A 14363-nucleotide genomic window follows, 5' to 3' on the forward strand; every position below is an offset into this window, starting at 1 on the left:
GCCCAAGAAGACAGCACTTTTTGGGCTCATTTTTTACTTATTCGGAATCCTCGGGAAATTCCACGTAGATGCCGTAGAGGGCTCATATTTGGCATGAGTTCATCTCATGTATAGACAAACAAACGCTGAAAGTTTAATCCAAATCGGAGCACCTCGGTACGACCTGTTACACACTGGCGAAAAACTCGCTCTTAAACACCCAAACAGCAAAAACTGAAAATTTGGTTTATTGGACCTATTCAAAAAAAAAAAAAAAAAAAACTCCAGACATAATCCTCTGCAATTATTCTTAGCTTTAAGAAAAATGTAATTACAAAGCCGACTCGGGCCTAACCAGGTCCCAGTACCGAAAAGGACCTAATAAAAATAATTTTACGAAAAAAAGGATGTTTGGAACATCTTTTTTTTATAGAAAACTCAATGCATTTTATTTATTTTGAGATTACAAGTTTTTTTTAACTATTTTTATTGTGCAAAAACAGAACTGTCAATGTAAAAACATCTCTAGAGTTTGTTTTGAAAAAGTCCTATAAGCTAGTGTGTTTCTAGAGTTTTTTTGAAAAGGTCCAGTAAACCAAATTTCCAGTTATTGCTTTTTGGATGTTTTTGAAACCGTCTTGGGTCAGGAGTATTAAAAAACACCCAAAAAGCAAAAACTGAAAATTAGAAAAAAAAAACCTCCAGAAATGGGGTTTGACTGAACAACATGGTGACTACAACGACCAGTACAGAGAGTAACCGAGCCCTTGACTCGCCAACACATAATTTTATATTGTCGGGTTAGGATAAATACAACATTTCAAAAGGCATCATTTACATTTTGACTGTGTTTGGGTTGTTGCATATTCTAAAAGAACTTCTAATAAGCTACCTCTCCACCAAAAATGAGCAAAAGTTACTTCAGTATAGTTTGTTTAATTATGATTTGAAATAAAGTAACATAAACAAAAGCTCTGGCAGCGCCATGTACATTCGGCGAAGAAAAACGAATCATAACAAAGTTTCCCCTCCAATGACAGCAGGGTGATATAGACGTTGGTGATTTCAAAAGAAGTTATGTTTGTTTTTCTTAAATATAATGACGGAAATAAATTGACTCTTACTTTTAAATTAAAATGGGAATTGAAAAATGATGCTCAACATTCAAATGCGTTTCTCTCAAAACGCACGGTTTGTACATGCTGCTTTTTGAAATGTTGGCGTCGAAATGCATCATTAGCAGCTATTGTTCGTCGAACTGATCATTACATTTACATTTTTCTATTGTCAAAGCCTAACAGGTAGTGATTAATTTTCAATTAGAGACCATTGTTCTGTCACTTACAACATTTAAATTTGTGACCTTTTTTCAACTTTCTGAAAGCAAAAAAAAACCTTAAGAAGTTAAAAGAACACTCTTTTGATGATTCCAATTTGTCGGCACTACAGTTACAACTCGTGTGTTGTGTGTTATCTTGCGTTTAATACCGTTATCAGTACCGTTACATATATGTTTGTCGTATACTAACCCTTGATTTCTTCCCAACGTCTGGACATTTTTTCTTGGAAACAGCTAACCTACGTTTCACAAGTGTGCACAGGATTTCCATTAAAACTAAAATAAGCTTAAATCAATAGTTTGACCAACTTAATCTGTATTAAAAAAAAACAAAGTAAGAAATTGCTTTTAAAAATGTTAATAATCATAAATTTGTCAAAAATAACAAATATTTTCCATATTTTTCAACAATTTGTAAGACGTGTGCTACACACAAAAAAAATATTTCCGAATGTTACATCATTTATGATGTAACAGTTTTGCACATCATTAAACATTGAAATTTAAATGCAATTTGATGTAAATTTGCAACAAATTCTACGTAAAAACATGATTTTACGTATGATTCAACCATTTACGTCGAATCTCAAGTTAACATCAACTGAGTTTACATGTGTTTCATTTTTTCCGTGTAGAGTAAATTCACATATCTTTTCTGTGATTATTTTTATGAGAAATTGGTCTATGTCAAAAGTGTGTATTACGGAAGCGAATTTCCAAAATCGGGTGAAAGCATCTTGAAGGGTTTGCTAAAATATTATTAAAAAAAATAAATTGATTCATGGTTATATATTGTCACCAGATAGCACACAATTATAAGCTAGAGTTATATTTTGCTTGAAAAAAGTGAAATCAACTAAGTTGCTTAAAGAAATCACGCTGTTGAAACTTAACGATGATTTTTTTTGTTTTTAAAATCAATTTGGTGTTAGCCCTAAGCATCCGATATTGCGTAAAACACCTAACTTCACCTTTCAAGGCACTCGTTTCACCTTGTATCTCACCTTCTATACAAATCTGATCAAAATCATCTCCTAGTGTCTAGTAGCTCGTCACACGCGTTGCACTTTTTATGACCCACTGCTTGCTGAATAAATTTGGTGTGTCAATGAACGCCCGACTCTGGGAGTGGGGAGTGGAACTGAAAGAAAGTAACGAATCGTAACGCCACCGACTGCTGCCCCAGTGCGCTGGCCGTCGAATTGCATCATGCATTACCGGCTTTTCGGGAAAATCCGCAATAGGAGAGAAGCGCACTTATGGGGGTAAGTTCGTTTTTATTAGCTGATTCGGTTAAATAATTTATGAATGGATTAAAATGTAACAATCAATGTTAACATGCTCTGCCAAAACACCTTTCTACTTTTCTGCAAAATAATTAAACCCATTATTTCTTGAATTTGTCCTAAACATTCTTTCCGTGTAAAATCTACAAAACTATTTCACAATGTTGCACAAGGCAACTAGTTGGAGCTCTTATTTTTACTAATGATCGAACTGTTTCAAAAGTGATTCTTTAGAAAATATCTACCACTTTCGCTTCCCTCTCAGGAAACGTAAGTTGGCTGTACCAATAATTGTTTAATTGCACGTTTTGTAGACACCTTATTTTGCAAATATCAATGAAATATGTATCACGATTTAATGGGTCATTTTTCGTGTCTCCGGAAGGATGTTGCCTCAACTGTGCTTGTATGGTTTCTCATTAAAGCTTTGAATCCAGTTCTGCTAGTCACACACTAAGCGCTATACGGGACCACTACCCAGAAATCAATTTTCAATGTCACCTAAGGCGAACGTGAGCATTTGGAAAGGAGTCTCAGCTTTGGCGACAAATCCCAAAAGTTTGAACTGGTGCTCAGCAAAACGACGAGCCCCTTAGTGGACCTGTCTGTTCAACGAACTTTTGACGCAATATTCGGCTGCTGCTGGATCAAATCTAAAGCTGAAAGCTGCAGAAGTCGCTTGGGGTGAAAAAGTTGATCAGTCTGCGTTTGGCGCGCAATCGGATCGGAACGATTTTTGAGCAAATTTAGTCGCGGAGTGTTGATTTTTTAATTCTTGTGCTTTGTCTAGTGATCCACCAATTGCTGATTTGGTGAGTTTTAGTGTTGGGGCAAAAAGGACCTTTTTCGAATTAGAAAAGTTTACTAATTTTGACCGATCATAAATTCAACGAGGCTTCAACAAGGCTGCGGAGTCGGGTCGTATTTCAAGCGACTCCGACTCCGGCTCCGGCTTTGCGCAAATTGTTGCCTCCGGCTCCGACTCCGACTCCGGCCTACCAACACTAGCCGACTCCGACTCCGACTCCAGCTTTCCAAAATTTGTTGACTCCGACTCCGATTCCGACACCTAACGAAACTATTGGCACTACGCCCCCCGGGGCATGGCCTTCCTCTAACGTGGGATTTCTGCTCCAGCGCCTCTGACGAGACAGGAGAAACCGGGACCGACGTTTTACTTCACCATCCGATAGAAGCTCAGTGGATAAGGCGGGAATCGAACCCGCGTCTCATAGCATCATCGGGATCGGCAGCCGAAGCCGCTACCCCTGCGCCACGAGACCCACCACCGACACCTAATCTGTATTTTAATTATAAAAAAACGCATTTTCAGCACAACAATTTTCTGAGTAAATTTGAAATTTGTTGTTTGAAAAATTGGAACATTTTATTTAACTACTATAAATTTACATTAATTTTTTTAAGTCTATAAGCTAGCTACACAAATTTTCAATTGTTTTTATCAGCAAGATTTCGTTTACTAAAAACTTCAGTAGTGCAGATTTCAGTAAATTTAACTGAATTCAGTAATGAGAAATTGGTGTGCAGTAACTATCAAAGATACCCTGGTTTTGAAATAAACAATTTTCAATGTAACTATTTTTTAAAGCTTTTTTGAATTTATTTAAGAAGACGTACATGGACATTGTGTGATTCAACCCAGTACTCACTTTAAACATACAAATCATAAGAAAATTCTAATATTTGGAAAATAAATTAAATAATATCAATTAAATCACCCCGATTAAAGGCATTTAAAAAAATTATACTTGTTCAACGATTATATTTTAGGATCAACACTTTAAGAGTTTTGTATAGCGATTGTAAACATTCGGGTAATCGATATATCTAATAAATTCATTGACTCGTATATGCAAAGTTGCATATGTGAGGCATAAGAACACCGGTTTAACTGTATTTCAAAATTAGTTGCAACTTATGTTCGATATTTTTTGTCAGCTTGAAATGTTTTCAGCACGACACTTTGATTTGTTTTTATTTACATACATATAGTTGATAATGTTTTAAAAACATTCTTTTTGTTAAATACTGATAGTGAGCTTTCCAATCACAATAAAAATGCTTCGAAAACATCATGGTATCTGATAAATATCTTGAACAAAAAATAAATTTAACAAAAAATTGTCAACGCAGTGCACGAAATTCAATAAATAAATTTAAAATATAAAAAAATGAATTAACCTGAATTATAACAAATATTGAACAATAAAAAAAATCGTAAATTATAATAAATTTGTTGACAATTCCGACTCCAGCTCCGACTCTGGGTCTATCAGAAATTTACGACTCTGGCTCCGACTCCGACTCCAGCTCATACAGTTTAGCCGACTTCGACTCTGACTCCGACTCCAGCTATTAGAATTTCGACGACTCCGACTCCGACTGCAGGTCCCCAAAAAGACCCGACTCCACCGACTCCGACTCCGACTCCATAGCCCTGGTTCAAAATAACTTGTTTTTAATTTAATTTTTAAGATAATGAAATATAGGTGAGAGAATTTCTGGTATTTTTGGCAGATTAACGAAGTGTTTTGCAATTGTTTTGATAAAAAATTGCTTGCTCACTTCTCGTCAAATTATTAATAGCAAAATATGGGTTGAAAACGTTTTTAGAAACTGTTTTTTTTTTCAAAAATCTTATTTAATAAGAATGTTATGAGAATCAATTTTTAAGAGGTCGACTCTGACCGAGGTTGATGATACAGAGTAAATTAATAAAAATATTTATTGAAGTTGAATTTACATGCCTTTGTTCTAAAATGTCAATGATAAACGTTGCTAATGCCCATTTAAATGGATGGTGCATACCTAACTATGTTCTGTACTTTAAATTGTGCTCAAAACAGTTGATAGGAATACGAAGTTGGCTTTATAGCTGTCGGCCTCCATTGCTAGTATCAACCACTAGTGTCTTCCTTTTATCTACAAGGACTTCGCCGCCCTGGGCTCCTAAGTGTGAAAGTATGGCACGGAGCGACGGCGCCGAATACCCCATATTTACACAAAGAATTTTAGAGCGCCCGCCGCGGGATTCGAACCGGTGACCTCTGGATTGTGAGTCCAGTGCGCGGTCCGATTGATCCACACGGGCAGGACAGGATTGATAGGATTGTCCTATTTTTCTTGTCTTTGGTTCACTGGAACGGTATATCAAATAACTTCCTATAGACTTGATGTGATTTGTTCATATAACCTTTTTTTTTGGCATCAGACTTAAACGAATTTGAAGCTGAATATTATTTTTCTCATAACACCGATCAACATAATTTCTGCGTATTCAATTCAATTCAATTAGTGTTTATTAGAATTTAACAGTTCTGCTCCAGGATGTTACATTTGCAATTCAGAGATTTGGAGAATTTTTCAACTGAGATCAATTCATAAGCCTTTACAGGGAGGGTACATGTTTCTAAGTTTAAATTTTTCTAGCTGCGTGCTCTTTTATGGAAAATTAATTTGAGAACAATTTCTCCGTATTACCAATTTCAGGAGAAATAGAACTTTGGGGTCTAAAAACACGTGCACTTTAATTTTTTCAATAATATTTAGACTATTCTTTCAATACAAAAACGTCTTCTTTCAATCGCCTAATAACATTTTGCGATCTTTGACAAAGTTGTTTGTCATAAAATTCTACATAATCCATCAATATAATCTCACACTTGACAATGGTCCAACACATTTTACGCCAATTTTTACTGCATCTCTTAAGATTTAAAAAAAAAACTTTTTGATGTCATCGTAATGCGCAGTTATTCAGGTATATTTTTTGAAGGTCAGTTTTATTTTATCCAATTATATTGTTGCCCTGCACTGGACATTTAGATTTAAAAATTAATTCAAACAATTTTATATTTTTGTGTGACTAATAAACAGAAATATAACAAATTTTGTTTACTGCAGTGTTAGTAAATTATGTTAGATAATTAAAAAAAATGTAGACAGATTTACATTTTGAGCGTTGAAAGGTGTTTTTTCAATGCCCTCAAAACCATTTTTAGAAATTTTCCGATGTCACATAGAAATTGAATTTCAGTTTTCGAATGCATAAGAAAATGTGGAAATCTGGCAACCCCGTCGTTTGATTATTAAAGAAAAATACTTATTATCATTAGAACTTGTTTCTTAATAGAATACAGATTGTTTGAATTATAACATAAATTATCAACTTGTAACTTTGTAAGCCGGGACCCGTGGTGTAGGGGTAAGCGTGGTTGCCTCTCACCCAGTCGGCCTGGGTTCGATCCCAGAAGGTCCCGGTGGCATTTTTCGAGACGAGATTTGCCAGTTCACGTCTTCCGTTCTGATGTGTAAGTAAATGTTGGTCCCGGCCTAACTCAGAGGTTAGGTCGTTAGCACAGTCCAGGTGTAGGAATCGTCTCCATGGGTCCTGTCTCGGTGGAGTCGCTGGTAGGCAGTTGGACTAACAATTCAAAGGTCGTCCTCGTCAGTTTGAATCTCGGGGTGGATGGAAGCTAAGGTGTAAAAAGAGGTTTGTAATTTCCTCCTTCGGACACCTAGATTCGAATAGGAATCTCGCAATCTTATTGCTTTTTTCGATTTAAATTCATAATGTTACAAATTTTAATATTTCATGTTTTTTTTAAAGAAATAAAATATTTTTTACGTCGATTTTAGTAAATTGATTTTAAAATTTGTATGCTTACTTTATTGATCAAGATCCAGGTTTGCCCTTTATTTTTCGACTCTGTTATTTGCAGTACCATTAGGTCCTTAAGTTCTTAAAGGTGGAACACGAAGCCAATGGAATCCCCAAAAGAATCGACGGTCATTATAGTCTGCTTGACATCGACCATCAATCATTGAAACCCCTGTAGATGCATGGCTGTCGAATATTTAAAATAAACTGAAACAACGTGCGTTCATTGCGTCACGTACGATGCAGCTTCGTGTTTCACGCTTAAGTTGTTATTACATTTCTGAAATGAAATAATTTTGATGAGTATTTCTCTATAAAGGTGATTTTTGTTTTTTTCCTTGAGGATGTTTTCTGTTTTGTTAGGAGATTGTTTGAAAAACTGCAGCAATATTTGTACCTTAACTTAACTTAGCATAAGCATTAGCAATATCATAAAAATAAAAACCTCAAGGATTGGTCATTGCAGTTGAAACCTGTCATTGGTCGTTCAATTGATTTGATTAAATAAATGATTGATTTTTGAGCCAATATTTCGCTGCTTGTAGCTCAAAAACAATACAAAATTTTTTCTGTTTTATTCTCCTCCAAGATCAACCTTCAACATGTTCTGGAATCGCATGCTCGCGAATTTGATTTCGAGTGGTCTCAATAGTTTTTTGTGGTTGGATTTCAAAAACCAGTTCCACATCCGATATCTTATGTTCTTTCCTTTGAAGGTCGCTCGAGGCATTAGAGCGGGGAATTTCAAGTTTGGCAGATGTTTGAAATATGATTTAAAATTTAAATGAGGTCTGGTGAGGATATGGGTTTTCGGCAAATTTTAGCACTAGGAAGTCATTTCTATTTGATAGTGTCGGACTCCTCACAACGTGTCAGATACACTGATTTAGAGTGACAAAAAAAATGGTACAATTATGATTCTTTTATGAAACAATTTAAAAAATATACTAGATATGCATCGCAGCAAATTTGGTACAATAGAGGACATAGGCATTGAAATTTGAAAACAATTAAATTAAAAAAAAAACCTTATTTAAAACTCAATATCTCTAATCACTTAAATTTTAGAAATTGTAGAATCTCGTCCAATCAAATTTTTCAAATTTTTAAAAATAAATTGGATTTTTAAAGGTGGATTTGCTAAAAAAAACAAGACTATTTTTTTTATTTAAGCTTGCGAGAACGAGATACAGATTAGGTTCCAACTCTTTTTACAAACTCACATATTGTCATTATTTTAATTGCACATTTTCAATGTCTGTTGTAGAAAGGTGTGATTTAACTTCACTTGCACTTACGTGAAAGTTCAAAATTATTAAAACTAAGTTTTTCTCTCGAGTTCCACTTTTTTTTAAATTTCGCAAGCTCGTGATGCGTTTGGATGGTAATTCTGAATGACTTCACATTTTTCATGATTGGATATCAACTCTTTGATTAATGGAATTCCCAATTAATTTAATGAGTAGCAATCATAAAGCTACCTCAGGTTCCCGCGAAAAGATATATTACCCACCATTTTATAAAATAGGCGTTTTGTATTAAGTTGTTGATGTTAGCTGCAACTTATATTAAAGTATCACTAATCGTTCAAAGTGTGGCGAATGCCGTGACCACAAAGCATACCCAGAAAGTCGTCGCGATTGACGTCATTGCCGTTTGGCTTCATGCGTTGTTTTTGGTTGACTAACCTAAGCTTTGGACTCAAGGTGCTTTCCTGCAGCAGCCAAACAAGCTCGACGATGCAGTGGACGATTTGATTTTTGAGGCTGTTTTGCATTTTTTTTTTGTTTTGGTAGAACCGGTCTAAATACACTAAACTACCATCACCAATCAAGGTGGAATGGTGAGGTGATCTCTATGGGGGTTGAATAGTCTATAATTAGATTAGTTTTTGATTACATGACGGAAATATGTAGGATTGATGACTTAACTGCAGTGGCTTTAGAGATTCAATAATTGCTCATCAATTATCAATTGATAATTTAAATAACTACATAAGTAACGAACTGACATAACATACTTAATACGATTATTATTTTTCTCATTCTCTTCAAAGCTTGCGGGTGATCGTCAAATGCATAAGCCACAATGGTAAACTTTGCATCTAGCACCACCACGACAGTGGAAGCTCAGAAGCAATCCACGCCTCCAAAGCTGACCTCGTCAATCACGCGGAAGGATCCAACGAACCGGCTTGAAGGATCCCAGAACATCTACCGGTGGCTGGACGGCAAACGGGCAGACGATGGCGCGGAAGGGCTCTGGCGAATCCACGATACGTTGTATGATCTGAGCGATTTTATCGGGAAACACCCGGGCGGAAAGTCGTGGCTCAAGGTGACCAAGGGAACCGACATCACGGAGGCGTTCGAGACACATCACATTGGAGGTAAAGCTGAACGGATGCTTCCGTTGTTCAAGGTACGATCGGCCAGTCAACCTAGGCACGTTCGCTTGACGTTCCACAAGGACGGATTTTATCGGACGCTTAAGAGAAAGGTGGCAGTTAAGCTCAAGGATTTGGACTTTAGTCCAGTTCGACGATCGGAACAGATCATGGACGCCCTGCTGGTAGCGACGTTCGGACTGGCCTTTTTGGCTAATATCATGGGAAGTTACGTGGTGGCTGCAGTTTGCGCACTGTTTGTCTGCTGGACCATGATCTGTGCCCACAATTTCTTCCACAAGAAGGACAACTGGAGGATGCTCTTCTACAACTTGGCCTTACTTAGCTACAGGGAAATGCGCGTTGCACACGCCATGTCGCATCATCTCTACCCCAACTCGATCTTGGACTTGGAAATATCTTTCTACGAGCCTTGGCTCTCCTGGATGCCACTATCTTCCAAGAACTTACTGCAACGCTATGCATCTTGGGGTTATGGACTTGTGGTCTATTTCGTATCGTTTGCTAATGAGTTTTTGAAAAGGTAAGATTTTGAAACCCATACTTTTAAATCATTTCAACTAATCATGCTTTGTTTCTAGAATCTGGATATCGTTGACCACCGATCAGAGAACCTTCTACCTAGACGATATGATCAACTTAACAATACCCTTCTTCATGTACGTTACCGGTACAAGATGTCTATGGGAGGTACTCCTCATGTGGGTATTTATCGAACTGTTTGCGAGCTTCTGCTACGCTGTAGTTGGTATTTCCGCCGCTCACCAGCATCCTGAAGCCGTCCACTACGGAGACCTGATTCTGTAAGAAACAAAAATCCACTGTACATGCATCGCCCATCACTCAACGATTTCCATTTCAGTGAGGACGTCGACTTCGGCATCTACCAGGTGTCGGCCATCGTTGACCGGTCGGACACGAAGGGATCGCAGTTCAAGGTTCTGACGAGCTTCGGCGATCACTGTCTGCACCACATGTTCCCCACGCTGGATCATGGGCTCCTGCCGCAGCTGTATCCGACCTTCCTGGAGACGTGTGCCGAGTTCGAGGTGGAGTACCGGGAAAGGCCCTGGTGGCACATGTTCTTTGCGCAGTACAAACAGCTGGCGCGTGTCGATCCCATCACGTATCTGCCGGGGAGGAAAACGAAGTGAATACTGTTCGGGTTTTTTTAAAGTATGGACAATTATTTGCCAACGTTTCACTGAATTATAAACTAGTCTCACACATAAGTATTTATAAGGCTGTCCTCATAATGGTGTTTGCCTGCCAATTGGAAATTATTTAGCTGGAAAAACCTGTATAAAATAAAGGGAAAATGCTGTTTAAACTAAACACAATTTGTTTTTCGCCATATTTCGAAATTAAAACGTAAGAAGACACATAATATTGAGTAGAGGACACATAAATCATAAATAGTTGGAAATTAGACAAGTTCAACGAAAATTCAATGCTGTGTTGTGCTGTTCAAATTTTTGGGTAACTATTTGATTTGATTTAAAGAAGTTTGGGTTAATCAAGTCATTTTTTTTTGTAATTCCGTTGGGAAACTACTTACTTTTCCTGTCATTCTTGAGCAAGAATGGAAAAATAATACCTTTCAATACCAGTGTCAACAAGTTCTACTTTTCAGCACTGAATAGTGTGCTAAAAAGTTTAAGTTTGCAGCACTCGTATCAAAAAGTAACATTTTTTTTTGTTTTGAGTTTCCTCAACACATGTTTTTTTGACATATTTTTTTTCATTCAAAAAGCATTTATCGGAATTGTTAAAAATGTTGTAAGCAACTCGTTGCACTCGGTAAACCTTGATGATTTGTTTCTGTTCAGACCTGGTAGGGGAGAGTGGGGAGACTTGATCCCCTTTTTTGTATCGCACAAGGCTTTCTTAATTTATCACAAAACTATGAACTTTTTGCATGAGTTGAAAGTTTTAACATTCAACTATGTTTGGTTGATAAGCGTACTTGATGAATTCTTCGGATAATGCCATGCGTTCAATAACATATTTTAAATCGGCATTTTAAACAATTTGAAGAAATCTTAAGCGAAATGTTTCTTATAACATACCATCTCCTCATACCATATATGATCAAATTGCTTAAATTATCGAAACTTTCTTAAACAGCATGGTAACCATCTGGAGCATTTATATTTTTAATTACTGCTATTTTTTACAGCTTCCTGGAATCATCTTGATTATATTTAATATTTTTATTCTATTTACTATATTCATTAAATTGATTATAATTATAAAACTATATGCTTATTAGATAATACACTACAGACACACATTTACACTTACAAACCTCCAAATCATTTAATACATTACGCATTGAACCATTTTCATCGGCCCGATGAAATTCCCCTAACCCCCATTCCAAACCTCCCAAAAATATTCCGTTCACTTTTAAAAGTCGCATGGGTTCCCTGCACTTTTGCCACTAGTGAACAACAAAAACATCCCCTCCCAAATCCACACGGGACTGTATGGGCGTAGCCTTGGAGCACAGTGTGGAAATTTACGTTCTTAGATATTTTTGGTTGCAGCAATCAAATTGTCTAAGAATATTGAATTGACCATTGTGGCACCCCCTACAGCGTGGTGCAGACCCGTTATGCTATGCTATGCTTTGCTATCTTAAGCGAAATGTTTCTTATTCATTCAAACTATTGATTTTCTGTAAGTTACAGCAATTTCACATAAAACCTGTACGTTTGTGTTCAAAATATAACCAGTTGTTCTCAGATTACGGCATGCTCTGTCACGTGTTCACCGTCTGATATGGGGCATCGAGGTTTTCACCTAGCCGTCATAGCATTCTAAGGAAATGCGATGCTTTTGAAGGATGAATCGTTAGTTTTGGAGACACCGGACGTCGATCCAATGCGCACCTTGGGGACAGAATGGACAATCCTAATTCCTTCTGGAATGTGTTCATTGGGCCATCCCCTACATACCTGTCTTTATTCCGAGTGAATCCATTTTGTCCCCAGACCTGTAGGAACGATTGAACCAAAAGCACAAAAAATCCATAGGAATTTTCATGTATACTTTAAACCGCTGGGGACAGGCCAATTCTCAACCAAATGGGCTGATATTTGGCATGAGAGTCCCTATGGGTATCCTCTACAAGGGGAACCTCGCCGTAATCTGAGATCTTTTTTGTTTGGCTGAAACACCCTAATAACCAGTTTAGTATATGAATTATTCAAAAACTTAAAATATTTTTATTTAGACCGAAATTGAGCATGTTTACAAAAGTTGGTAATTTTTCAAACTGCAGTAAGTCTTCTTCAACTTTGCTAAGGGAATTCATGTACAAAACACTAAACCAATCAATTAAACTTAAGGCTAATTTCAGTGACTTTAAAAATGCAGGGATCAAGTCTCTCCAAAGGCACTTTTTAAAAATAGTATAGGACGATGAATTTAACGTCAAATGCGTAAGTGTTTCGTAGTTGATTAGTTTATCAAACAATTCATGTAGAAAAAAATATGTTTTGGATAAATTTTAATTGATTTTCATACAAATAATGATCCATTGTAGGTTTTTTGCAATACTTTTTACAAAAATGTGTGTGATGGGCTATCCACTTTCACTTAGCTTATAATAATTTAGTAAAGTAAAATAGATAAGTTACTTGGAAAAGTACGCAACTTATGGCCGTCATCTAAAATCAACACAGAAAAATTGCTGGGCTGATAGATGGGATATTCGTTACTTTGCAGTTGTTTGTTAACCTTTGATATGGAAAGGTCAACTTACCGTAGATTTTGAAATTTTTCAAGCCGTACGTCAAGTTTCTAATTTGATTACTCTTCCATTGTAGTGGCTCAGATTCATTTCAATTGATTCCAATTCCTAAGCTAAATGAAATTTGTCCACGCTCTATAGAACAAAGTTTTTTTTTGTGTATGAAAAATTGTCCATGAGGGATGGAAGCGCGGGGAGGTTGATATTTCCTTCCAAAAAAGTGTCTACAAGAGTCCGTTTTGTGACATCCCGTTTTTTGCGAAATCTTTTATACCAGTGATCGTGCCATCTTGTCGCATGTCGATTTTGGGCCAAACTGGGTTGAAAACGCCATTCGGTGCAATTTCCAATGTCTCACTTTCTGACCATCGCAGATTCCCAAAATTTGAATTAATTCTTGAGATATTAAACACCTACCGGGAAACTTTCGTGCATTGTTTTCACTCTTCATATAAAAGAGGTTTCGATCTGATCATGCTATCTTAACACACTCGATAAGAGTGGTAGAAATGACTGTTATCGCATAAGAAATACAATGCAGAACAAAGCAAAAACGGCTGGGATAGAAGTGGTCCATTGGTCAAAGTGAATTTAGTCAGTGGATGTTTCGCCTCACGTATATGCCCGACTAATGTAAACATTCTTAATTATAACTCCGTACTCCGTCAACCAAATTCAACAAAACTTTGCTTCGCTTCGATACATCGCCCAGAACTGTCCGCCAAACATTGTTAACTTTGCATGCCCTAGTTTTTATTTATTCAAACATTACCTAAAACTCGTTTTTTCTCGGAACGTCAAAAAGCGACGTGCGACAAGATAGCACGATCAAAAAAAGAAATCTACTATTCATTGAAGAAACATGCATTTTTGGCAAAACGAGGATGTTTGAATGTATCACTTGAATTTCACTA

The 14363-nt window shown here is 36.7% G+C and overlaps 1 protein-coding gene across 1 annotated transcript; it reads left to right on the forward strand.

The window, feature by feature from the left end:
* The first annotated feature begins 3374 nt into the window (after positions 1-3374).
* Positions 3375-10955, forward strand: LOC6031766 (cytochrome b5-related protein). Its single transcript, XM_001842425.2, has 4 exons — positions 3375-3416; positions 9342-10215; positions 10274-10495; positions 10555-10955. The coding sequence occupies exons 2-4, from the start codon at positions 9374-9376 to the stop codon at positions 10844-10846; spliced, it is 1356 nt and encodes a 451-aa protein (XP_001842477.2). The 5' UTR covers positions 3375-3416; positions 9342-9373; the 3' UTR covers positions 10847-10955.
* The last annotated feature ends 3408 nt before the right edge of the window (positions 10956-14363 follow it).

This window comes from Culex quinquefasciatus, chromosome 2 (genome assembly GCF_015732765.1).
Source record: "Culex quinquefasciatus strain JHB chromosome 2, VPISU_Cqui_1.0_pri_paternal, whole genome shotgun sequence".
NCBI lineage: Eukaryota > Metazoa > Arthropoda > Insecta > Diptera > Culicidae > Culex > Culex quinquefasciatus.